The sequence below is a fragment of the Nomascus leucogenys genome, chromosome 15 (assembly GCF_006542625.1).
Source record: "Nomascus leucogenys isolate Asia chromosome 15, Asia_NLE_v1, whole genome shotgun sequence".
NCBI classification, from domain to species: Eukaryota; Metazoa; Chordata; class Mammalia; order Primates; family Hylobatidae; genus Nomascus; species Nomascus leucogenys.
The window spans coordinates 9,394,230-9,422,161 of NC_044395.1; the positions used below are offsets into that span (position 1 = coordinate 9,394,230).

The 27,932-nt window shown below is 37.3% G+C and overlaps 1 protein-coding gene and 1 pseudogene across 8 annotated transcripts in view; both read right to left on the reverse strand.

Moving 5' to 3' along the window:
• The window catches only part of CHEK1 (checkpoint kinase 1), a 53,591-nt gene that overhangs the window by 21,087 nt on the left and 4,572 nt on the right, over positions 1–27,932 (reverse strand). For 5 of the 8 annotated variants that reach the window (XM_012495893.2, XM_003253353.4, XM_030828922.1 and 2 more), the window contains 8 exons: positions 24,183–24,371; positions 21,964–22,068; positions 19,933–20,028; positions 13,612–13,720; positions 13,244–13,421; positions 12,868–12,999; positions 3,623–3,724; positions 32–1,950 (listed from right to left, as the gene is read on the reverse strand). In XM_012495893.2, coding sequence (XP_012351347.2) covers positions 1,855–1,950; positions 3,623–3,724; positions 12,868–12,999; positions 13,244–13,421; positions 13,612–13,720; positions 19,933–20,028; positions 21,964–22,068; positions 24,183–24,371 — 1,007 coding nt within the window. In that variant the 3' untranslated portion in view covers positions 32–1,854. Of the gene's footprint in view, positions 1–31; positions 1,951–3,622; positions 3,725–12,867; positions 13,000–13,243; positions 13,422–13,611; positions 13,721–19,932; positions 20,029–21,963; positions 22,069–24,182; positions 24,372–27,932 lie in introns of those variants that run through there. The other 3 variants (XM_030828918.1, XM_003253354.4, XM_012495894.2) reach the window with 2 other exon arrangements.
• On the reverse strand, positions 7,626–7,751 carry LOC115830584 (annotated as a pseudogene).

Consider the following 27,932-nt stretch of genomic DNA (forward strand, 5'->3'; position numbering starts at 1 on the left):
TGATTTTTCCATCAAAATTTGAACTGTTATCTTCAGGTAGTAAATTTTACACATTTTTATTTTTAATAATAGGAGTAAATACCTTCCCACAACAATATAATGAACATTACAGGAAAATTAAGGCAACTTATTATTTACAGAATGCCTTTCTGTGCAAAACAGGACACTATACTCTTCCTGCACATTAAAGCATTAAAGATTAAAATAACTCTAAAAGGTATTTATTATCAGTGTCTTTACTGAGGCAATTACCAGTGTTCAGATAAATAAATGTCAGAGCTAATCCAAATATGAAACTTGAAATTTTCCCACCATTCTATACAAATTCCCACAGCAAACAGAGGAGGTTATTATTTTAGGTAAGTCAGGGAAACACTTTGCAGAGGAAGTGACATTTCTGAGATGGAGAAAACTAGGAGAGGAACAGGTTGGAGAACAGGAATCAAAAGCTGTTTTTGGTCATGAGATGCCTACTAGACATTCAAGTGGAAATGTAAAGTAGGTAAAAGGCTAGAGCTCACAGAAGAGGTTCAAGTCAGTGAGAGCTGTTTTTGAAAGATACTAATGACTCAGATAATTCTCAAGAACAAAATTTCTCCCATATTTGAGAATTTATACTGACTCAATTCTTAGGCATACCCTAAATAGGTTCAAATAAATAAAACAGGTTCAAATTTATTCCTCATATGGGTATACTCCAGTAACACAATTTGCCAGTATACATTAATATGTGATAAACTCTAATCATAACATTCTACATGTTCTTGGCTTCAGATTAAAATAACTGATTAATTTTATAATGTTTTACAATTTTAAAAATTTTTATTAGAGGCAGGGTCTCACTCTGTCATCCAAGCTGGAGTGCACTGGTGCAATCACAGCTCACTACAGCCTCAAACTTCTAGGTTCATGCAATCCTCCTCTCGCAGCCTCCTAAGTAGCTGGGACTACATGCAGGAGCCAAGGCCTCAACCTAATATGCCCCAAAGTTAATATAAATTTTATTAGAAAAACAAAGTTTTTGTAAGTCTAATAGGTAAAGGAACAAAGAATCAGATCTATTTTTCTTATAGCTTCCTTACTATTCCCTTCCCTTTTATTCTTTATCACCTAAAAGCTTGGTCACCAGTAAGTTCAAAAGGTTAAAATATGGCTATGAAAGTAGAAAATATAGAAAAATATTTAAGATGTTCAACAGTAATTTTTAAAGTTAGTTAAGCACTAGAGTTTATGCAATACTGTAAAATACAAGTATTTTACTAACTACACTGGAAAAAACACCTACTTGCAATTTTAATTAATCATTATAATTCAAAAACAGGTTTATATAACTGGCCAGGCCCTTTTGAAAATATAAGTACAAATCTTGGGGATATGTTTTGAAGCTGGCTTCGCTTTACAGACTGATAAATCTACTGTCCAAAATCACAAGAATTATGTCTTTATTGGTTCATCTTATAATTAAATCAACATGGAAGAAATATATACTTTTTGGATTAAACAAAATGTTTTGATAAAAATCAGATACGTGTGTATAAAAGCTGGAAAACTCATGTCCCCTGAAACTTGGTTTCCACCAGATGAGTTTCAAATTCAGATACTAAACACACATGAAGAAATAATCAAATGAATTCTATTCATCCTTTCCCCAAAGTTTTGCTTACAATTAAGATATAGGTATTATTTGTATGCAGAACAAACAAAATAAATTGGAAGATGTTTGGATAAACAGGGAAGTGAACACTTCAGGAACTACTGTTTGCAGTTTGCAGAACAGGATAATCTTCTCTAGGAAGAATAATGTCAACATAGCAGCACTATATTCACCAGGATTCCCCAGAGCCAATGGTCCGATCATGTGGCAGGAAGCCAAACCTTCTGGCTGCTCACAATATCAATCAGCTTCCCTTTAATCTTCAGGAAGTGTCTCTTGAACTCCAATCCATCACCCTATATTAGAAATAATATTAAAAAATAATGTCAAAACAAAAAATTCTGCCCTAAAATCAATCTCTTTTTAGTGGTAACAACAGACAAACATCCTTAGATATGTCTAGCTGCAATTTTCTTTTAGGTCTGTTTATGAAGACCAAATATCCTGGCAGAGAAAATTGTTACACAAATAATTCTGATGTGGTTTCATGCCCATCACTGTTCCTACTGCACTGAGCTCAGAGAGCAGATAAACATGGCATCCTATCTGTTTCAGGTGTTGGTATATCTGGACCTAAGTCATTACATTCCATAGGCAGTGAGGGTTTGGAAACTAATGATAAGCTATACAACTAAACTGAAGTCTTGTTGTCATAACACTATTGACCAAAATCAATAGATTTAGTTATGAGAATTTCATTATACTACGATCTTAATTTAATTCTGTAGCAAGCATCTGAAAAACAGTATTGCAGCAAATCTCTAATACAAAGAGTACTGCAGTAAATGCTCCAACACAGCAGCTACCCCTCCAACCCTCTTTAGAGCCACATACAATCTCTCAGAAAATAGAGAAATATGTTATTTTGGTTTTATGTATCAAGGGCTGTAATACTATCATCTTAGAATCAATGATTTCTAAAGAAATCATCAGAAATATGAACAAAAAAATCTATGCATAAAATAGCAATCACAGAATTATTATAACAGGTAAAGGTTCATTAAATTATAATGAAATATTTGTAACAAATCATAATTTTTATTAAAAGACATAAATTAAGAAAAATATTAAAATGCTTCAAAATATTAATGTGATCACTGAAAATTTAGAATTATTTTTATTTTCTCATTTTTTGCTTATCTACATTTTTCACAAAAGCAGAAACTTTTTTTTTTTTTTTTTTTTTTTTTTTTTTTTGAGACGGAGTCTCGCTCTGTCGCCCAGGCTGGAGTGCAGTGGCGCAATCTCGGCTCACTGCAAGCTCCGCCTCTCGGGTTCACGCCATTCTCCTGCCTCAGCCTCTCCGAGTAGCTGGGACTACAGGCGCCCGCCACCACGCCCGGCTAATTTTTTGTATTTTTCGTAGAGACAGGGTTTCACCGTGGTCTCGAGCTCCTGACCTCGTGATCCGCCCGCCTCGGCCTCCCAAAGTGCTGGGATTACAAGCGTGAGCCACCGCGCCCGGCCTGAAACTTTTTTTTTTTTTTGAGACTGAGTCTCTCGTATTGTCACCCAGGCTGGAGTGCAGTGGTGCCATCTCGGCTCACTGCAACCTCTGCCTCCCAGGTTCAAATGATTCTCCTGCCTCAGCCTCCCAAGTAGCTGGGATTAAGGCACCTGCCACCACGCCTGGCCGATTTTTTGTATTTTTAGTAAAGATGGGGTTTCACTATGTTGGCCAGGCTGGTCTCAAACTCCTGACCTCGAGATCCACCCGTCTCGGACTCCCAAAGTGCTGGGATTACAGGCATGAGCGACCATGCCTGGCAAAATCTTTTATAATAAGGAAAATGTCATTTGAAAAAAACAATATTCGGTAAATAGATAACAAAAACACATGCTCATAATATTAAATGAAAAAAGCAAGTAACCTATTTACAAATGCTACATATATACAAACATAATGCCATTAAAAAAATGCACACAGAAATATTTCCATAGAAAGAATACAATAAAACATAAAAATACCTTAGAAAGCCGGAAGTCAACCAATATTTTATCATCCATTTCTAACAAATTCACTTTGAAAATGAGTTTATTGTTTCTCCTATCAGTTGTTGATACAGTAACCTAAGGCAACAAAAATAAGGTTAAGCCACATGGGTGGGTAGATAATAAACTAGTAAACCCACTATGAAGAACAGAATGGAAGTTTCTCAAAAAACTACAAATAAAACTACCTATATGTTCCAGCAATCCCACTACTGAGATGTTATCCAAAGGAAAGGAAATTATACGGAAGAGACATTTGCATCCCTACAGCATTATTCACAATAGCCAAGATACGGAATCAACCTAGGTATCCAACAACAGATGAGAGTAGGCCAGGCACTGTGGCTCACGACTGTAACCCAGCACTTTGGGAGGCCAAAGCAGAAAGATCGCTTGAGACCAGGCTGGGCAACATATCGATACCTCATCTCTACTAAAATTCCCAAAAAATTAGCGGGCATGGTGGTGCATGCCTACAGGCCCAGCTACTCAGGGGGCTGAGGCAGAAGAGTCACTTGAGCCCAGGAGGTTGAAGCTGCAGTGAGCTATGATTGTGTCACTGCACTCTAGCATGGGCGACAGAGCGAGACCCTGTCTCAAAAAAACAAAAAGCCAAGCAAACAGATGAGGATAATATGATATATATACACAATGAAATACTACTCAGCCATATAAAGGAATGAAATCCTGTCATTTGCAGCAACATGGGTGGAACTGGAGGACGACATGTAAAGTGAAATAAGCCAGGAACAGAAAATTAAACATCGCATATTCTCACTCATATGTGGAAACAAAAAAACAGTTAATTTCATGGAAGCAGAAGGCAGAACAGAGGACACTAGAGTCTAGGAAGGGGAGAGAGAAGGGAAAGATAGAGATTCGTGAAAGAATACAAAATTACAGCTAGATAGGAGTAAGTTCTAGACCACTGTAGGATGACTATACTTAACAATAACAGAGTTTCAAATAGCTAGAAGGATACTGAACATTCCCATCACAAAGAAACGACCAATGTTTGAGATTATGAATATGCTAATTATCCTGATCTGATCACTATACATTATATGAATCAAAACATCACTACATACCCCATGAATACATTACAATTATTGTATCAATTAAAAAATAAAATTAAAAAAATTTGCTGGCTACCTCCATAACAGGAGTAATATTAAGTATGCTGATAATCTCACTCATTCCAGAGTCTCTCTTCTCCTAATGGGTATGTGTGTCCCTAACCCAATCTATCAACAGGGGTGCAGCTCCTAGGGATTGAGTGTATATGAACTCATAGCAACAAAACTTACTGTATTTTACCAAAATACCACTGAAAGAAGAAACAATCAAAGATGAAAACATAATGGGAGGAAAAACAAGATTATTAAAACATAAGAAAGAAAAAGGCCTGACTTGTGGCTGAAAAGCTAGAGCGGCAATTAGAAGATGGCAAAGGTCTTGAGAGGCCTTCAACTTCCACTTTCAGTCTTTTAGAATGTTCCTATGGCATGTAAAGATGCTTAGCCTAGCTGAATGATGTGGAAAGAAAGGCTCAGCTAACAGCCAGTGCCAAGACTCCAGACATGGGAGTAAGGATGTTTTAGACCACCAGCCACAGTAAAGACATCAGATGAATACAGCTGGATGAGTTAAGCCCGAGCAAGATCAGCAGATGTGCCTGAAAAACACAGCCCAAATTACAAAAGTATTTGTAATAATTCTTACTTCAAGAAACTATGAAAACACACAACTATACCACGACTGTGCAGCACTGAAATAACCCACTATGTTCTGGGAAAATTAATACAAGATATTCAACTCAACACATCTGAATTAAGCTCTTAAACTTCAAAGACAAAGAAAATACTTCAAGAAATGAGAGACAGAGTGAATCAAGGAGTGATGTCCTGAAAATGGCAGAGAAAAGAACTCCAGAAGTCCATTACTCCACAAAAGCAATTTTAAAAACCTGCCAAAACCTGTCAGAATCAACTTTTTCAGAATATTGTAAACTAACTAAAAGCTTGCAGCAACTTATTCAAAACAAGTGAAACGCAGTAAGAACAGTGAGCTTTCTGGCATTGTAACTTACCCTGTTGTCATCCCCTGCTCCTCACTCAAGTAGCAGCCTTGAAAATAACAGTCCATATTTAAGGTATAGGTCCAGGTGGGAGCAGAATAAACCTCATTTACAAACTATCTTAAGCCGATCTGACTCTCTAAAATGACCTGATCAAAAGGCTTGTCCTGGCCAGGCACAGTGGCTCATGCCTGTAATCCCAATACTTGGGGAGGCCGAGGTGGGTGGATCACCTGAGGTCAGGAGTTCAAGACCAGCCTGACCAACATGGTGAAACCCTGTCTCTACTAAAAATACAAAAATTAGTAGGGTGTGGTGACAGGTGCCTGTAATCCCAGCTACTTGGGAGGCTGAGGCAGGAGAATCGCTTGAACCCGGGATGTGGAGGTTGCAGTGGGCTGAGATTGCACCATTGCACTCCAGACTGGGCAACAGTGCGAGACTCCATCTCAAAAAAAAAAAAAAAAGAGGCTTGTCTTTATTTCACCTTTGTAACTCTAACTCACCTTGTGCTAAAGCTGCTCCTGAGTAGCGTTTGTTGAAAACACTTACAGGAAAATGCTTTAGTCTCTGTTGCCTGAAGCAATGAAAGCAACTGGTGCAAACAGACTACCCAAGAAGTTTAGAAGAGGTTAGGGAGTGAGATGTTTCTGGGGAGTAGGACTCTGAAAAGGTCCAACATATACCTGGGAACCTACTGCCCATGACCAGGGCAGTACATATGGTTAGGAAAGAGCTGAGAAGGCCCCTAAGCTCTACATGTGCCCTAACTTTGTATTTTGCACAAGCAGATAGTGAAGGCTGAAGCAACGTTGTAAACTTCTTGGTTGAGTATTGCAGGTGTGCCCCAACACAAATACAGAACTACTCTGCAGATTTTTTGTTTTTGGTACAAAGAATTTAAGGAAATCTCTGTCCAATCATTAGCTGACCACTAAACTAATGGGACAGAAACTGTACAGCCATGCATGACAAACAATACCAACTTTAAAAAATTATATCAGAAAAATCACTAGGGCAGGGCATGGTAGCTCACACCTGTAATCCCAGTACTTTGCAGGCTGAGGCGGATGAATCCACCTGAGGTCAGGAGTTCGAGACCAGCCTGGCCAACATGATGAAACCCCATCTCTAATAAAAATACAAAAAGTTAGCCGGGCACGGTGGCAGGTGCCTGTAATCCCAGCTACTTGGAAGGCTGAGGCAGGAGACTCACTTGAACCCAGGAGGTGGAGGTTGCAGTGAGCCAAGATCACACCACTGCACTCCAGCCTGGGCAACAAGAGCAAAACTCCATATCAAAAACAAAAAACAAAACAAAAAAAACACTAAAAAAACAAACAACTACATCAAGCAGTAACAAACACTGGCAAGAGGGGAAAATCTGACTTCTAGAGTTGCCACATATTGCCACAATATGTCCAGTTTTCAACAAAAAATTACAAAGCATATAAGGAAACAAAGTATGGCCCATATAAAGGAAAAACAGCAACCAAAACTGTCCCTGAGAAACATAAAGAAAGAAGAATAAAGAACAATGAACAGTCTAAGAACTGTGGTACATCAAGTATACCAACAATAAACATAATGAGTCCAAGAGGGAGAGGAGAGTTAGATACAAAAAAAAAAAAATCTGAAGAAATAGCGGCCAAAAGCTTCCCAAGTGTGATTAAAAACATTAATTTATATATCCAAGAAGCTCAATGAACTCCAAATAGAATGAACAAAGAAATCCACACCAAGATACATCATAGTCAAACTGTGGTCAACAGAGAAACATAAAAGCAAGAGAGCAGCAACGTCTCACATAAAAGAGATCCTCAGTAAGATTAACAGCTGATTTCTCACCAGAAACCACAAAGGCTAGAAGGCAGCAGTGGCATAATCAAAGTACTCAAAGACAAAAGCTAATAAGAATTCTATATCCAGCAAAACTACCTGTCCAAAAAGTGGAAGAGAAATTAAGGCACTTCAAACTGATAGGAATAGATACTACACTTGATCTTAGCCAAAAGGCTAAGAAGCGATTTTTTTTTTTTTTTTTTTTGAGACAGTCTTGCTCTGTCACCCAGGCTGGAGAGCAGTCACGCAATCAGATCACGACTCACTGCAGCCTTGATCTCCCATGGCTCAGGCTATCCTCCCACCTAAAGCCTCCCCAGTAGCTGGCATTACAGGTGCACACCACAATGCCCAACTAATTTTTAAAATATTTTTAGTAGAGATGGGGTTTCACCATGTTGGCCAGGCTGGTCTCAAACTCCTGGCCTCAAGTGATCTGCCCACCTCAGCCTCCTAAAATGCTGGAATTACAGGTGTGAGCCATGACACCTGGCTAAGGCACTTTAGATTCAAAGACACAAATAGGTTAAAAGGAAAAGGAAAAAAAAATAGACCATGGAAACAATAACCAAAAGAGAGCTGGTAGCTGGGTATGGTGGCGTAAGCCTGCAGTCCCACCTACTTGGGAGGCCAAGGCAGGAGGGTCACTTGAGCCCAGGAATTTGAGGCTGCACTGCACTATGATCGTGCCTGTAAGTAGCCACTACACTCTAGCCTAGGCAACATAGTGAGACTCCAACTAAAAAAAGGAAAATACACAAGATAGCTGGTGAGCTGATGTGGATATACTAACATTAGACAAAATAAACAGACTGATGAAAACTGTCAATTTAGCTGGACATGGTGGTGCACACCTGTAGTACCTACTACTTAGGAGGATCACTTGAGCCCAGAAAGTCAAGGCCAGCCTGGTAAACACACAGAGACTGCATCTCTACAAAGACACTTTTAAAAAGTTAGCTGGGTATGATAGTGTACACCTGTAGTCCCAGCTACTTAGGAGGCTGAGATGAGAGGATCACTTGGGCACAGGAGATCAAGGTATTAATACACTATATTAATAATGGGAAAAAGAATCCCACATGATTATCTCAACAGACGGAGAAAACATTGGACAAAATCCAATACTCTTTCATCATAAAAACAAAAACCCCACAGCTAAGATCATACTTAATGCTGAAAGACTCGAAACTCCCCTAAGATCAAGAACAAGACAAAGACTCTATTTCCGTTCAACATAATGTTGGAAGTCCTAGCCAGGACAACTAAACAAAAAGAATTAAAAGGCACCTGGGTTTAAAAAAAAAAAAAAAGTAAAACAATTTCCTGTATCTCTATTGATAAACAATGTAATTTTTTTTTTTTTTTTGGGGGGGATGGAGTCTCGCTCTGTCGCCCAGGCTGGAGTGCAGTGGCGCGATCTCGGCTCACTGCAACCTCCGCCTCCCAGGTTCAAGCGATTCTCCAGCCTCAGCCTCCTGAGTACCTGGGATTACCGGAACCCGCCACCACGCCCAGCTAATTTTTTGTATTTTTAGTAGAGACGGGGTTTCACTAGGTGGGCCAGGCAGGTCTTGAACGCTTGACCTCATGATCCACCCACATTGGCCTCCCAAAGTGCTGGGATTACAGGCATGAGCCACCACGCCTTGCCAAATAATGTAATCTTAATATATTAAAAAGCCTAAAGAATTTGTCAAAAAAACTACTGGAGTTAATGAATTCAGCAAATTTTCAGGATACAAGATCAATACACAAAATTCATTTGCATATATACTAGCAATGAACAATTTGAAAAAAAATTTTTTTTAATTCCATGTACATCAGCATCAGGATAAAAAAAAAGAATAAACAGGATTACATTTAACCTAGGAAGTGCAAGACTTGAACACTGAAAACTACAAAATATTCTTGAAAGAAATTAAAGACCCTAAAAAAATGGAAAAAAAAAGGCCCCATGTTATTGGATTGGAAGAGTTACTATTAGAGGTTTAGCATCCTTAATCTAAAATCTGAAATCCAAAATGTTCCAAACTCCAAAACTCTTCAGGTGCTGATATCGTGCGACAAATTGAAAATTTCATACCTGATAGGTTTGCTTTCTGATAGTTCAATGTACAAACTTTGTTTCATGCACAAAATTATTTAAAATATTGTATAAAATTACCTTCAGGCTATCTGTATCAGGTATATATGAAGCATAAATAAAATTACTCATGTTTCAACTTGAGTCCCATCTGTAAGTTATCTCAATATGCATATGCAAATATTCCAAAATCCAAACAAATGTAAAATCCACAAAACTTTTGGTCCCAAGCACCTGAATAAGGAATACTCAATATGTACTAAAATGGAAATACTCCCCAATGTAATCTCTTTTAAAATTCCGAATTTTTTTCTTGCAGAAATAAGATAATCCTAAAAGACAGAAAAACAAGGGGCCACAAATAACCAAAATACCTTGAAAAAAAGAACAAACTTGGACAACTCATACTTTCTAATGTCAAAATTCACTATAAAGCTACAGTAATCAAAATAGTGTGGTAATGGCATAGCATAGACATACAGATCCATGAAATAAAGAATTGAGTCCACGGGGGAAGAAAAATAAAAGGAAAAAAAAAAAAGAATTGAGAGTCCAGAAATAAACCTATACATCTATGACCTATTTATTTTCAACAAAGGTGCCAAGACCATCTAATAGGAAAAGATATCTTCAACAAATGGTGCTGGAAAAACTGAATATTCACATACAAACATTTGAATTTGCACCCTACCTCATACTATATACAAATATTAACTCAAAATGGACAAAGACCTAAATATAAGAGCTAAACTTTAAGACTGTAGTCCCAGCTACTTAGGAGGCTGGGACTCCTAAAAGAAAAAATAAAATATAAATCTTTACAATCTTATATTAGGCAACAGTTTCTTAAATTTGACACTAAAAGCATAGGCAACAAAAGAGAAATTATAGATCCACTGGAATTCATCAAAATCTAAAACTTGTGTACATCAAACGACACTGACAAGAAAACAAAAGAATGGGGGAATTTTCTCCCACAGAATGGGATAAAATATTTGCAAATCAGGTAACTGAGAAGGTTCTAGTGTCCAGAATGTACAAAGAACTCTAACAACTCAACAATAAAAACAATCCAGTTAAAGTATGGACAAATATCCGGATATTGTTATAAAGAAATGGCCAATAAGCATATAAGAATATGCTCAAGATCATTAGTCTTTAGAGAAATGAAAATCAAAAGCAAAATGAGATAACACTTCATACACACTAGGATGGCTACAGTAAAAAGGGGAGGCAGTTAAGTGTTGGCAAGGATGTAGAGAAATTGGAACCCTCTCACATTACTGATGGGAATGTAAAATGGTACAGGTGCTTTGGAAAAATCATTTCACAGTTTCTCAAAAAGTTAAATGAAGAGTTACCATATGCTCCAACAATTCTACTCCTCCATATATATCTAAGAAATTGAAAACATATGGTCACACAAAAACTGGTACAAGATTGTTCATAGCAGTATTATTCATAATGACCAAAAAGTAGAAACAACCCAAATGTCCATCAATGGATGAATGGATAAACAAAATGTAACACATACACACAATGGAATATTATTCAGCCATAAAAAGGAATAAAGTACTGATAAATGCTATGAACCTTGAAAACATTATGCTAAATGAAAGCAAACAGACCCAAAGGACTACATGTTATATGATTCCATTTATATAAAATGTCCAAAAAGGCAATCCCTAAAGACAGAAAGTAGATTCAAGGTTGCCTGGGAATGGAGCAAGAAAGGAATAAAGAGTGACTCTAGGTGGTACAGAGGTTTTTTGTTTGTTTTTTTTCCCCTGTGGTGATGCAACGTTCTGGAATTAGGGGCAATGGTTGCACAACCTTGTGAATATACTAAAAAGCACTGCATTTTACATTTTAAAATGGTTATGCAAATTTTATCTCTGGGTCTACCTGAAAGAAAGTGAATCACCTATGTGAGTGAGAAGACTATCAGGCTGACCTCAGATTTCTACACAGTAACAGTTCCCCCTAACTTTTAATTTTGAAAACTCAAATCTACAGAAAAACTGAAAGACGAGTATAATAAATAACCATATACTCTTCATTGGCCTTATGTACCAGATATATGTGTGTTTATTTGCCTTTATGTAGTTGTTTGCCCTTTTTTTTTTTAATTTTAAGCTGAATGAAGATATCACTTCACTTCAACTTTGCTTTGACACGTTTCTCCTTTGAACAAGGGCATTCTCCTACAAACCACGGTATTATCACACCCAAGAAATCTGACGCTGATACAAAAACATTACCTAATTAATATACAGTCCATATTCAGATTTCCCCAATTGTTCCAATAATGTCTGTTATAGTTTTGATTCAAATACATGATCTAGTGAAAGATCATGCATTGCACTTAGTTATCAGGCCTCTTTAGTCTCCTTCAGTATAAAACAGCTCCCCTATTTGTCTTTCATTGACATTAACAATTTTTTGAAAAGCCTTAAAGGCAGTTTAGAATACCAATGTTATAACTATGCTCTAATAATATAAACAATAAAAATTGACGGGTGCAATCAAGGGAGATGGGAGAAAGTGTGGGATTGCTAATGTATTCGTCTTTCATAGCAGGCAGTAAACTGTTATGGTCTACAGTTTAAGTATACATAGTTTTTAAGAAGATAATGATTCCAGCTCCCTACTATTTTTAATAACAATAAAAAGGTCTTTTAAGAAATATTATTTCTTAGGCCAGGCACAGTGGCTAAAAATTAAAAAATAATAATAAACAAAACTTAAAAGAAAAAAATATGTATTATTTCTTAAGGTAAAGAACATTTTACTTAAATAGTTTCTTTTTCAAACTAACTAATTACTTTGTATTTTTATGTTTGTTTGGTTTTTTTTGAGACAGTCTCACTCTGTTGGCCACGCAGGAGTGCACTGGCAGGATCTCAGCTCACTGCAACTTCCGTCTTCCAGGTTCAAGCAATTCTCCTGCCTCAGCCTCCTGAGAAGCTGGGATTACAGCCATGCACCACCAGGACGCTAATTTTTGTACTTTTAGTAGAGACAGGGTTTCACCATGTTGGCCAGGCTGGTCTCGAACTCCTGACCTCAGGTGATCCGCCCACCCCGGCCTCCCAAAAAGCTGGGATTACAGGTGTGAGCCACAGCCTATATTTAAACAATATACTAATAATAGCTTTTACTCAAATATTTAAAGTCTTCTTCAGGAAAAGGTATAATGAAAATCAATGAACACACCTGATTCATACAACTCTTCTTCCATTGATAGCCCAACTTCTCACAAGTCTCTTTCAGGCACTGATAAGATTTGTCTGCATCCAATTTGGTAAAGAATCGTGTCATTCTTTTGACCAACCGCTGCCAGGGGTTCTACATGTCAAACAGAAGACAACTGAATAAATCCATTATGACTAAAGACAGTAATATCATAGCTATTTAGTCTGACTTAAAATTATATTGCATGAAGGCCTCCCTCCTCTCTTTCTTCCTTGACCAAAAAAAAATACATGTGATTTAAAAGTTATATATCTAAGATTTACACATTAAAAAAGGACTTTAAGACAATAAAAAAATACAGAGCTGCCATTACTTTTAAAAAATTAAATTCCCTCACCTGTGAGGATCCTGGGGTGCCAAGTAACTGACTATTCAGAAGCATATGATCAGGACATGTGGGCTGGGAAAAGCTGATCCCTTGTACCAATTTATCAATGTATGAGGGGCTGGTATCCCATAAGGAAAGACCTGTGCGGGGTTCTGGCTGAGAACTGGAGTACTTCACATTTTCTTCACTGAGGCATTAAGACAGAAAGAAACATACATTTAATAAAATAAAATCTATCAGGCCTTTCTTATATCACACAAAAGTTCTCACGCTTACAGTATTATGTTAATGTCGATTATTATGAAAAAACACATACATGTATTATTCTTCATGGGGAATACTACAATCAAAAACTACTCAATCTTTATCAGTCTTACCTAGAAGCACTGTTTACTGGAGAGAAGTCCAAATTTGATTGAATGTGCTTAGAGAATCCACTGGGAGACTCTGACACACCACCTGAAGTGACTCGGGGCCTTTTTGCCCCTAAAAAAGAAAACAAATACAAATGTTTTCAAGTCTTCTATGCAAGTATGTTTTTAAATTAACCCAACTGGCAACTTGAAGAAGTAAAACTATGTCTAAATCTATTTATTTAACACAAAATTTTTGTAAGATATAAAACAAAGTCTTCCTATATGATTTTATAAAAAATATGGCCAAGTTATAAAATTACTAAGACTCATTTGTCAAATTAGGTATTTTATAATACCTAAGTATGATCTGTAGACATGTTCAAAGTGTGGACCACAATATTATTTTTTTCTTTTTTTGAGACAGATTCTCGCTCTCTCACCCAGGCTGGAGTGCAGTGGTGCAATCTTGGCTCACTACAAGCTCCGTCTCCCGGGTTCACGCCATTCTCCTGCCTCAGCCTCCCTAGTAGCTGGGACTACAGGTGCCCGCCAACACGCCCAGCTAATTTTTTTTTTTTTTGTATTTTTAGGAGAGACGGGGTTTCACCGTGTTAGCCAGGATGGTGTTGATCTCCTGACCTCGTGATCCGCCTGCCTCGGCCTCCCAAAGTGCTGGGATTACAGGCGTGAGCCACCGCGCCCGGCCCAGGCCACAATCTTAATGGCATCTTTTATGGGTAACAGAACAATGTTCTATGAAGATGACAGACCTGGCTAAAGGACTAGAACTTTTTAAAATAAAAAATAATTTATGATAATAGCAATAAACATTATGAATCTGCTATAGCCAATATTCTTTGATTCCTTGGAAAAGCTTTATAAAGAAGAATATTATATGGAAAATGACGCCACTGTAAATTTATGGTTACAATCCCTAGCCACACCTCAATACTGCTAGATAATATTTGTTTCTCTAGTTTCCTTTCCTTTTCTCCACAAGGATCATTTCAAAACTACACTTTTCTGTAATTCCCAAGACTACCATCCAGTACCTATACTACCACCTCCCATTTCAGAGAGAAAATAAAGCCATTAGACAGAAACTACATCAACTTATCCCTACCAAAGCTAAATTATTTGTATTATTATACATCCTTTCATCCCTTCCATTCTCCTATCGAATGTTCATCTCTCTACTCATGCTCTGGAGCCCATACCCTTCTACCTCCTTAGGGATCTTGATCTCTGTTATTTATTTCCTTTCTCTTAGACTGTCAGCCTCTTCCTCTCTACAGGATCTGTACCCAAACCACTTAAACATGCTTAAGTTTTTTTTTTTTTTAAACATGCTTAAGTTTTTTTTTAAACCTGCTTTTTATTTATTAATCCATTCATTCAAATATTTTATTAGGTCTACTCTGTGCCAGGCATTATTCTAGGTATTAGGTATTCAGCAGTGAGCAAAATAGAAAAAAAACTCTTGACCTCTTAAATCCTACATTCTACTGAGGAGAGACAAAATAACATAAAATAAATTCAAATACAGTTAAAAATCAATAAGCAGGCCGGGCGCGGTGGCTCACGCTTGTAATCCCAGCACTTTGGGAGGCCGAGGCGGGCGGATCACGAGGTCAAGAGATCGAGACCACGGTGAAACCCCGTCTCTACTAAAAATACAAAAAATCAGCCGGGCGTGGTGGCGGCCGCCTGTAGTCCCAGCTACTCGGAGAGGCTGAGGCAGGAGAATGGCGTGAACCCGGGAGGCGGAGCTTGCAGTGAGCCGAGACTGCGCCACTGCACTCCAGCCTGGGTGACAGAGCAAGACTCCGTCTCAAAAAAAAAAAAAAAAAAAAAAAAAAAAAATCAATAAGCTAAATGGTGGTAAGTACAATGGAGGAAAATAAAATGAAGAAATGTGTTGGATTGCATATGTCCATAAGATAGTAAAAATTTTAAAAATTTAAGAAATGTGTTAGAGGGAAGAGGATACCGTTTTAAATAACATGGCCAGGCAAGGCTTATTGGAAAGATGACATTGAAGTCAATATCCAAAGAAAGTGAGAGAATAAGACATGCAAATAAGTCCCATGGGAAAAAGCATTTTCAGGCATAGGAACAGTCATTACAAAACCAGTGAGGTAGAAGTGTGCCTAGAGCACTTGGGGAACAATGAGAAGACCAACAATATGACCAAGGGGGAGCAAAGCAGAATTGAGGTTTGAGAGGTAATGTAAGGGACAAAATTGTGTAAGAACTCACAGGTCATGAACTGATTTTAGCTTACACTATGGGTGAGAACTAAAGCTTTGAAGGATTTGGGTAGAACAGTGATATATTCTAATTTACTTTTAAATCAGAACATTTTGGAAAGATATCATGATAGTTTGGAATGATAGGGTAGCAGTAGAGGTAAAAAAAGGTAATCAGATTCTAAGATTTTTTTAAAGATAGAGGTTAACAGAATTACCTGGTGGACTGGATGTGAAGTAAAAGAGAATGAGAAAAATGAAGGATGATTCCAAAGTTTCTGATATGCATAATAAGAATAATGCAGTTGCCATTAACCAACATGGGAAAGACTGAAAAGGAATGGGTTTGAAAGGAAAAGATCAGTAACTCAGTTTGGAATTCATCAAGTTTGAGATGCCTCTTAATATTCAAGTGAAATTTCAGAAGGCAGTTAAGACATGTAAGTTTGGAATTCAGAGGAAAGGTCTAGGTTGATATAAATGTGACTATCAACATATAGTTTTATTTAGAGCCATGAAACCAAGTAATATCACTAATGGAGTGAGTGTGGAGAAGAAAACGAAGGAGATCCATAGATTCAGCCCTGGAGAACTCCAATAGTAGGAGGCTGAGAAGATGAAAAAAAAAAACACCAAAAGAGACTGAAAAGAGCGACTAGTGAGAAGGACGAAAATCAGAAGAGTGTAATGCCTGGAAGCCAAATGAAGAAAGTGTTTAAAGGAGGAGGGCACGATCAACTGTATAAAATACTGATGAGATAAAACAAGAGGTCTGAGAACTGACTACAGCAGTACCCCCCTTATCCATGGAGGGATATGTTCAATTGGATGCCTGAAAATACAAATAGTACCAAACCCTATATACGTTCTTTCAATCTAATAACCAAAACAGCTACTAAGTGAGTTACAAGCAGGTAGCACATGGAACGTGAATACACTGGAAAAAGGAATGAGTCACATCCCAAGTGAGATGAAGGAGGACAACACAAGATTTTATCATGCTACTCAGAATAGCACACAATTTAAAACCTATGGCAGGGCATCGTGGCTCATGCCTATAATCCCAGTACTTTGGGAGGCTGGGGTGGGTGGATTGCTTAAACCCAGGAGTTTGAGAACAGCTGGGATTACAGGCGTAAACCACCACACCTGGCTAATTTTTGTATTTTTGGTAGAACAGCATAGGCAACATGGCGAGACCTCATCTCTACCAAAAATACAAAAATTAGCCGGGCATAGTGGCTCACACCTGTAGTCCCAGCTACTCGGGAAGCTGAGATAGGAGGATCATTTAAGCTCAGGAGGCAGAGGTTTCAGTAAGCCAAGACCACGCCACTGCACTCCAGTGTGGGCAACAGAGCGAGATCCTGTCTCAAATTAAATAAATAAATAAAATCCATGAATTGTTTACTTCTGGTACTTTCCATTTAATCTTTTCAGATCTCGGTTGACCACAGTGGACTATTACACTGAACTTGGCAACATGTTCCAAAAATCACTGACTTTTGACAACAAAATAGATGAAATTGAAAACTAGTTTTGAGGTGTCAGAAATGAGAAGCAATTTTAGGAATGTTCAATTGTGAAGAAGATGGAATGGTAGGGAAAAGTGGAGTTAAGAGAAATTTTATTACCATTATGATTTGATTTTAAAATGGGAGAAAAAGCATGTAGGTATGCTGATGAGAAAGACCCGGTAGAGAAGGAAAAATTAATAATGTAGGAGAGAGAGAAAAATTGCTAGACAAAGTCCTTGACTGGGTAAGAGAAAGACCTGGCTTACATCCGGAGCAATCTATCCACAGCAATACAGGATGAACGAGAACACATGAGCACAGAGGCAGTTAGTGTGGGGTAGATGGTGGTGGGAGCTTGCATAAGTTCTCTTGTGGCTTTCATTTCCCAGTGACACAGGAAGCAAAGAGAACAACTGAGAGTGAGGATGGGGAGGAAGATAATAAAAGTTAAGGGACCAGGCACAGTGGCTCACACCTATAAACCCAGAACTTTGGGAGGCCGAGGCAGGGGGATCACTTGAGGCTAGGAGTTTGAGATCAGCCTGGCCAGCATGGCAAAACCTCTACTAAAAATATAAAAATTAGCCAGGTGTGGTGGTTCACACCTGTAATCCCAGCTACTCGGGTGGCTAAGGCACGAGAATCGCTTGAACCTGAGAGGCAGAGGTTGAAGTGAGCCGAGATGGCGCCACTGCACTCCAGCCTAGGTGAATGTAAGACCGTCTCGAAAAAAAAAAAAAAAAAGGAGAAAAGTATTATAAAAACATGATTTAGGAGAACAGGATAGAAAAAGATGTGGGGAAATGAAGGCCAAATGCCAGGAAGCATTAAGGGCCCACTTGAGATTAGTAATCCTGAATTTAAAGAGAGCATTTTTGGGTATTTTTCTCCTGCTGCAATCTGTTGTGCAGGTACAAGTGTGGAGTATGTAGAAAACTACTAGATCAAACCCAGAAACTACTTACTGGGTTTTACCCACTAAGTATGATGAAGAGAGAAGGAGACAAGGAAGTTGAAGATGATGAACGCAAAGCAGTCATTTATAATGACTAACCTAAAGATTTAAGATAGGTAAAGTTGAAATCAAGGACCTAGAGAGGAAGCAGGTAAGAGACTGAAGAGATAGAATTAATAAATTGCAAGTCCAGATACAAAAGACTGTTTAAGTTAGAATATTAAGGGAGGAAGTCAGAAAAAATTATACTGGTGATCACTGCAGAGTGACCACTACAGGAGAGAGGGTGAAGTAACAGTGAAGTCAGGATATCAGGAGGATGATCCAAATAAATATTTAAATCACCAAGAATCGTGACGAAAATAACATCAAGAGTCATTTTGGAGACTGTGATAGTATGGCACAAATTTTAATCTGGGGTTCAAAAGTTAGAGGGGAGAGACATACAGGAAGATGGGAGAAAGTAACAATGAAGAATAAGGAGGACACCTGTACCATGTCCAGATCAAAGGACATGAGGGTATGGGAAAGAAAACACCTACCGCTTCAGAGGAAGCAGTGTCCTCAGGAGAGAATTGGACTTTAAGTTAGAACCAGGAGAAAGAAACATGCAGAGAGGTATTAAAGAAAAGTGAATGTTTAAACATTAACTCTTTTCTATCCATGAGGACAGAGTTAAACATTAATTATTCTTTAATAACTCTCTGAATGTTTTTCATTCATCATCTCTAGTCATTGTCCTCTCTCCTCCCATTCACAGCCTAACAGTCCTATCAATACTAGTTATTAAATTTCTTTGGAATAATCTTATTTCTCCAATACCATTGCCCTAACCTATTCCAAGCCACCATCCTCCCACATCTAGACAACTAGCAGAAAAACCTACAGCACCCTGAATATTTCCCTATTCATAAAAAACAATGGAAAAAAAAAAGTCAGATATTTTTAAACCAAAGATATGACTATGTCATATTCTTGCTTAAAATCTCTCAAAGGTCTCCCCAGTGGTCTTAAGTTAAAGCCCAAAATCCTTAACATGGCTTACACGGTCTTCTTCCACGAACTGGCCACTAGCGACCTCTCTGGCCTTATCTCAAACCTCTCTTCCTCTCCCACTTCGCTGTTCACTCATTCACTCAACAAATATTTAATGAGTGCCTATGGTGCACCATATACTGTGCTAAGCACTGATGATACCATGATGAACACAACAGACATGGCTCGTGCCATACTGATCTTTCAAGTTTCTCAAAAGCATCAGACTTTCTAAAATCTAAGATTTTTCAAATATTGCTTCCCCTGTTCAGAATCAAATCTGCCACTTACTTTGCCTGGCTAGCTTCACTTTAATCTTCAAATCTTAGATTTAATGTAATTTCTTCCAGAAGAAAAGTCTTCCCTGTCCCTTAGACTTCGTCAAACACTTAGCTATAGTACCCTGACTTTCCCCTTTATAATTTTTAATAAACAAAATTATTTTTATATTTTTTTCTACTAGACATTATAATCTCCATGAGGACAGAGATCATAGCTATCATGTGTTGTTGACTTGTGATAATGACTTTGCAATTACCTTTTCTTCCACAGAAAAACAAACAAACTTGTAGTTTAACGATATTACCTTTCTTGAGGGGTTTGTTGTACCATCTGTCTTTTTTGATGTCTGGAATGATAATTCTTGCTGATGGATTCTCAACTAGGATTTTATGCAGCAGAGCTAAAAACAAACATTAAGACAACATTCACGAAAGAGTCATGTTAGAGAAGCCTATGGCTTGTGGTAAGAAACACATTTTCTGTTAGCCTACTTATGTCTAAATATTATTTCTGGGGAAGAGAAAGAATTAAAGCTACTAAATTACTGCTTTAATTTCATGCAGTTTTTCTCTGCTGTCTGTATCTTGAAATAGTCTTCCCTGATCTGATTCTCAACTGTTTGCAACTGAGAACAAGAGCTAGATGGAAATGTTTCTCCTCATGTGACAACATTAACAAAAAGATACAGAAACCCCTCTTATCCATTTTCAGTACCAAATCTCATTACTTCAATGTCATGTTCTCACGTGACCTCCTTATTTACACAGTTTTATAATGAACATTTACTTACCAATAACTTTTTAAGAGACAGTAATCTAACTAACCATCCTACGGTATCCTGATTTTCTTGAGAAAAAATTCATGTATCTTCCTATGTGAAAATTGTTTCCTAATGGACCGAAGATTTAAAGGTAAAAATGAAGCCATTAAAACACTAAATGAAAACATAGGGAACTTTTAAATAGTAGAGGTAGAAGACCTTTCCAAAGACATTATAGTCAGGGACCACAAAGGACAAGATAATAGATTTGAATGTCAATATAGCAAAACAAAACGAAAACAAATGATAAATTGTGAAAAGTATTTGTAACAAGTGCAAAGGTCAATGTGTTATCAAGGAAAAAAAAACTTCAAAGTGGTAAGAAAAACAATAATATCCTTGACAAAAATGAGCAAAATAGACACAAAACTAATACCTATATAAAGGGTATACAACTTCATTAGTATTAAATTTAAAATGAAAATGAAAAACTATTATTTAAAGGCCTGTTAGTTTTTTTCCTTAATGTAAATTGATGAGACTGTGATGAAATGGTTCGAAATTTTGGGAAGCAATTTGACAAAATAAGCCATAATAATAAAAACTACATCCTTGATCATGCAATTTTGCTTCTGGGGATTTTAACGAACAATTTAAGGGTATGTGTCACGATTAAGTTACACAGATACTTGTATCTCTTTTGTATCTGTGAAAATTTAGAAAAATCTCCAACAAAGTGATTAAGAGTATAGTAAGGCATGTGCACATGGCAGAATATTATCACAGCCTTTGAAACAATGATGTAGACCTACAATTATAGTCATGGAAGAATGTTCACTGTGCATTAAAACCAAAAACAGTTACAAAATATTATTAGTGTGATCTCATTTTGTATAAAAACACATATAAATAATATACATATATTCATTTTACATACTCATGGGCCACATTAATGATGTTTCAGTCAAGAACGGACCACATGTATAACAGACAGTCCCATTAGATTATAATACTGTATTTTTACTATACTTTTTCTATATTTAGATACACGAATACCATTATGTTACAATTCCTTACAGTGCTCAGTATAGTAACATGCTGTACAGGTTTGCAGCCTGAGCCTAAGATCAATAGGCTATACCAAATAGCCTAGATTTATAGTAAGCTATACTATCTAGATTTATGTAAATATACTCTATGATGTTCACACAATGATGAAATCACCTAATGAAACATTTGTTAGAGTGTATCCCTATAATTAAGCAACAAACGAGTGTATTTGCAACAAAGTATAGCACATATGAAAACTTTTTTTTAAGTAAAAAGCCACCTAAGAGCACAGATTGAAGTTGCTGTGAATATACACTCCCCAAAATATTTTTAAAAATCTATTGAAGAGTTCTGGGACTAAAGAGTTATTTTTTCCTTAATTTTTACTTATAGTTACTATTTTGTCTGCAAGGATCATGAATTATTTGTAAGTTTAAAATAAAAAAAAAGTAAGAAAAAATTCAAATAGCACAAGACTTCATATCCTAGAAATCAGTACTCTTTCACTCAAGATAATTCAGTTACCTAGAGGAGCAGAATCGATTTTTTTCCAAGGGTTGAGGTATGTTTTTTTTTCTTTCCAGTCAGAATATTCCTGACAGCTGTCACTGGGTTGGTCCCATGGCAATTCTAAAAACAAAGCAAGTCCCAGTTTTTTTAGTGTTCTTATTATAAAGATTTCAAGGAAAAATAATAATATAAATCCATGAAAAGTTTCTTTTGAATTAATTCAATATGGTTTTCACACTAAGAATCCCAACTTGGAAACTTTAGAGGCACTTCAAAGACAGATGAATCAGGACAGGCACGGCAGCTCAGGCCTGTAATCATAGCACTTTGGGAGGCTGAGGCAGAAGGACTGCTTGAGCCCAAGGGTTCAAGACCAGCCTGGGCAACACAGTGAGACCCCATCTCTACAAAAAAAAAATAAAATTAGCTGGGTGTGATGGTGTGCATCTATAGTCCTGGCTCCTCAGGAGGCTAAAGGGAGAGGATCACTTGAACCAAAGAGGTCAAGGCTGCAGTGAGCCAAGATCACACCACTGCACTGCAGCCTGGGCGACAGAGCAAGACTTTGTCTCAAAAAATAAAATAATAATAAAAAAAACCAGATGAATCATTTCTTGCTCTAGTCTTGTTTTCACAAATGTTTACATGATTCACAGGAGAGTTAAGTGTTGTGATATTTAGTAACTATGCATGCCTCATCTTAAAAAATCTTTGGGATTATAAATAAGTTACTATTTGCAATGTGCTAAATATTTGTATCCCCCTCAAAAGTCATGTTGAAATCCTAACTCATAATGCAATGGCATTCGGAGGTGGGGCCTTTGAGATGTAATTAGGTCCTGGTGATGGAACCCCTCAAAAAATAGTATTAGTGCTCTTATTAAGAGCTTACTAATGTCTAATAAGGGCTTGTGTGCCCAGCCAATATTGTGTCTTTATAGGGCACTACTTATATAATCCCAGCACTTTGGGAGGCCGAGGTAGGCAGATTACTTGAGCCCAGGAGTTTAAGACCAGCCTAGATAACATGGAGAGACCATCTCTGAAAAAAACAAAACAAAACAAAACAAAAAAAAACAAAAAAAAACCCACAAAAAATTAGCCAGGCGTGGTGGTGCACGCCTGTAGTCCCAGATACTGAAGGGACTGAGGCAGGAGGATCGCTTGAGCCTGGGAGCTCAAGGCTGCAGTGAGCCTTGAATTGTGCCACTGCACTCCAGCCTGGGCAAAAGAGTGAGACCCTGTCTCAAAAAAAAAACACAAAAAACAAAAAAACAGACACAATATCTCACAACATCTGGTCATTTAAAAAAAAAAAACAAAACCAAAAAACAGCACTTTGGGAGGCTGAGGTTGGGGGATCACTTGAGGTCAGGAGTTTGAGACCAGTCTGGCCAACATGGTGAAACCCTGTCTCTCTACTCAAAATACAAAAATTAGCCGGGTGTGATGATACATGCCTGTAATCCCAGCTACATGGGAGCCTGGGATAGAATTGCTAGAACCTGGGAGGCAGAGGTTGCAGTGAGCTGAGATCGCACCACTGCACTCCAGCCTGGGTGACAGAGCAAGACTCTGGTCTTAAAAAAAAAAAAAAAAAACAACCAGTAGAGCTTGCTTCTGCTCTCTTGGCTGTCCACCATGAGAGAGCACAGCAAGACAGCCATCTGCAAATCACGAAGAGGGCCCTCACTGAAACATGACCAGGTTGGCACCCCTAATATCACACTTTCAGCCTCCAGAACTGTGAGAAATAAATTTGCTGTTTATAAGCTATGCAGTCTATGATACTTTGTTACAGCAGTTACCAAACTGATCTAAAATACTACTATAGAAGCTGGGTACCATGGCTCATGCCTTTAATCCTAACAGTTTGGAGGCCAAGACAGAAGGCTTGCTTGAGACCAGGTGTTTAAGACCAGCCTGGACAACACAGCAAGATCCCATCTCTACAATAAATTTTTAAAACTTAGCCAGATGTCTTGTAGCAGGCACCACTGGTCCTACCTACTTGGAAGAGTGAGGCCAGAGGATTGCTTGAGCCTAGAAGTTTGAGGCTGCAGTGAGCTATAATAGCTCACTGTACTCCAATCTGGCCAAGAGTGAGACCCTGTCTCTTAAAGAAGAAAACAAAAACTATTATATAAACATGAATTCCTTGGTTTATTTCATTTATTTCAGTATAACTAATCTGACTTTTTATAGGAGTTTTACCATGATTAAATAGCTCTTACCTCCAGCGAGCATTGCAGTAAGTACTATTCCACAGGACCAAACATCAACTGGTTCTGCATGAAATTCTCTTCTCTTCAGAAGTTCTGGAGCAACATATGGTAAAGTACCACACATCTTGTTCAACAAACGCTCACGATTATTATACCGAAATACTGTTGCCAAGCCAAAGTCTGAGATTTTGAGGTTATCTAAACCAAAAGAAAAAAAGATGGCACTGAATAAAAATGTTTTGCAAATAGATATACTTACAGGAATTAAGTTTTATTGAGAAAAAATCACTGGTGTTTCTTAAGGTTTGTAGAACTTCTCTTAAAATAAGCAAAATAGACAAAAAGAAATTTAAAAAAATAAAATAAATCATCTATGCTAAAAGTAGAAAAAGGCCTCACCTCTTCTATTAACTTAAAAGAAGTATTATCAACACGCAGAACAGTCTGGACCAGATTAAAGAAAGAGGCTGGAGTCAGAAGGGGCTGCCCTTCTGGAAAAGAGCACTCTAAACCTGAGCTGAAAGTAAAGCAAGGGCCCTCATCAAGTAGGGTGGAGGGCAGGAAGGAAACATCAGTAATATGTTAGGCACAACTTTCTCAGCAGCAAACAAACCCAGTTGGCAGAAGAAAATATGTGAAGACACACCAAAATTCAACAAACCACAGTAATTTTTTTCTTCAAAGTAGGGAGTCTGAGAAAAAGAGGAAAAACTCTGTACAAAAAAAAAAAAAAAAAAAATCAGAAGACCAAACTTCCACCCTAACTTCCCATTTTCAACACACAAAAACTGCAGGAAGGACTTAACTTATATTTAGTGAATATCTACTGTAACTTAGTGACAGACACTATGCCATCCAATGCAGGTAACAGATAAATTAGTGAAGACTGACGATAGAAAACTTTTATGAAGGTTATAAAAATATAGAGCACTACAGGATCTTACAGCTAAAGGAATCTAACCCAGTCTTAAGCGTTAGAAAAGGCCCTCTATTATCAGAGGGCAATTTGGCAAAACTTACTAAACTGTGAAACACTCACTCTTTGAAATAGCAATTCCCACTTCTATATCCATAGAAATAATCCCACAAATTCACAAACATAAGAATATTCATAGCAATATTATTTGTAAATAAATGTCCAAATTTGTACAATGGAAAATGTGGAGGTAGGTTTTGAAAACAATCAACAAGGTATATCTATAAATACTGACATGAAATAGTGCGTAAGTGGCACAAAAAGGCTAATGGCATAAAAAATATTATAGCATGACGCAATTTTTACATTGGCCTTTTACACAAATTGATAAAAGTCATCACTGTCCTATTGTATTTTTTAAGTTAGAAACAACTTAAATGTCTCAAAATAGAGGACTGATTTCTTTAAAAATCAAGTACATTCACACAATATGTAAACCAACGAAATGTTTACCTCTATCTGACTTAGGAGGTAGCTACTATGATTATCCTTTTTTTTTTTTTTTTGAGCAAGTGTCTCACTCTGCTGCCCAGACTAGAGTGTAATGATGTGATCACAGCTTACTGCCGCCTTGACCTCCTAGGCTGAAGTGATCAATCCTCCTGCTTCAGCCTTCCAAGTAGCTGGGACTCCAGGTGTGCACCACCATGTCTAGCTAATTTTTTCTTTTAATTTTTCATAAAGACAGGGTCTGTGTTGTCCAGGCTGGTCTCAAACTCCTAGGATCACTCAATCTTCCCGCCTCAGCCTCCTGAAATGCTGGGATTACAGGCATGAGCTACTGCACCCAGTTGATTATCTTTTCAATAGTTAAATATGACACTATTGGACAAACCACTGAGACTGAGTTCCAAATTACTTATGAGTAGTAATCACTTAAAATACTAATGGATAACTATAATATTCCTTGGACTTTGTTACATCTGTAACATAATACTCAGCTATGTTAGAGAACTGCACATAATAAAATTTAAATTTAGGAATGTGTTTAGCTCTTAGAAAAACAAAGGAAGAATATATTTGTGATGAAATAAACAGGAGGACATTAAATACTGGTAACATTTTATTTCTTTTTTTAAAAGACTCCATTATATCTTGTATATTAATACAAGATATAAAGAATAACAATGTAATAAACACCCACTCACTTTAGAAAAACAATGTTCTATTTCCTTTGAAATCTGTAAATACTTCCTTAAATACATTCCCTCCCCTACTTTCTTAGACCATTCTGAATTTGGTTGTATTATACCCTTGCTTTTCTGCGTGTTTTTTTCTCCATGTTTACATCCTTGAACAATATACTAGGTTTTACATATTTTTGAACTTTGTATAAACAGAATCAGACCATATGAATTCTTTTGCAACTGTCTCTTCTTGCTCTACATCATTATATACCTGAAATTCATCCATGTCACTGCTTGTGACATGGCTTGAAAAGTCATGCATTTCATAAATTTATTGTTGACAGACATTTGGGTTAGTTGTCTGCTATATTAAAAACATCACCACTGTGAGCATTCTTATATACGAATAATGTTGTATTTTTAAACCAGGTGGGTTGATATATATGTATTTACATTTCATTATAATATTATATATAAGAATTTTTGTGTGCCTGAATTTTTAAAGTTTTAAATAAAAATAAAGATTTTTATGTTATATAAGCTCAATTTAAAGGGGTAAAAAGTAAAATCCATATGCACATAAGAAAAAAGCATGTATAGGCTGGGTGCGGTGACTCACACCTATAATCTCAGCACTCTGGGAGGCCAAGGGAGGGCAGATCACTCGAGGCCAGGAGCTCGAGACCAGCCTGACCAACATGACAAAACCCCGTCTCTACTAAAAATATAAAAATTAGCCAGGTGTGGTGGCTCAGGCTTGTAATCCCAGCGACTCAGGGGCCTAAGGCACAGGAATCACCTACACCAGGGAGGTAGAGGTTACAGTGAGCCGAGATCATGTCACTGGGCAACAGATCAAGATCAAGCCTGGGCAACAGAGCAAGACTCGGTTTAAAAAAAAAAAAAAAAAAAGCCCACCATTTGTTAAGCACTATTCTAATACTAAGAATAAAGCATTAAACCAGACAAAAACTACTGCCTCATACAGCTGACATTTCTTTTTTGATTCTGACCCTGTAAGCTAAAGCTGCTTTCACTATCCATCCTTCTCAATTTGATGACATTCAGAAAATATAACTAAATTTCTTACATATTTATCCAAGTCATACATAAAAAAAAAGTGAACAGGACAAGACTAAGGTCCAGGGTATTCCACAGGAACTTCACTTTATTAATCCATTAAAGAATTATTTTAAACTATTCTTGGCCAGGCATGGTGGCTCATGTCTATAATCCCAACATTCTGGGAGGCTAAGGCCGGTAAACTGCTTGAGTCTAGGAGTTCAAGACTAGCCTGAGCAACACAAGAAGACTCCATCTCTACAAAAAATTAAAAATTAGCCAGGTATGGTGGCACCTGCCTGTGGTTAGTCCTAGCTACTCGGGAAGCTGAGATGGTAGGATCGCTTGAGCCTAGGAGATCAAGGCTACAATGAGCCGTGATAATATAGTACACCCCAGACTGGATAACAGAGTGAGACCCTGTATCAAAAAAAAAAAAAATTACTATTATACATATAGTGAGCTAGGCTTGCACCTAGGTCAGATTTCTCTACCTCATCTGCAATTGTATTGCCAAATGAGATTTGTGATTTCCAAATATACGAAGTCTCCAAAATTTCCTTGATTTTTCAGATTTTGTCTTGAAATTCCAGT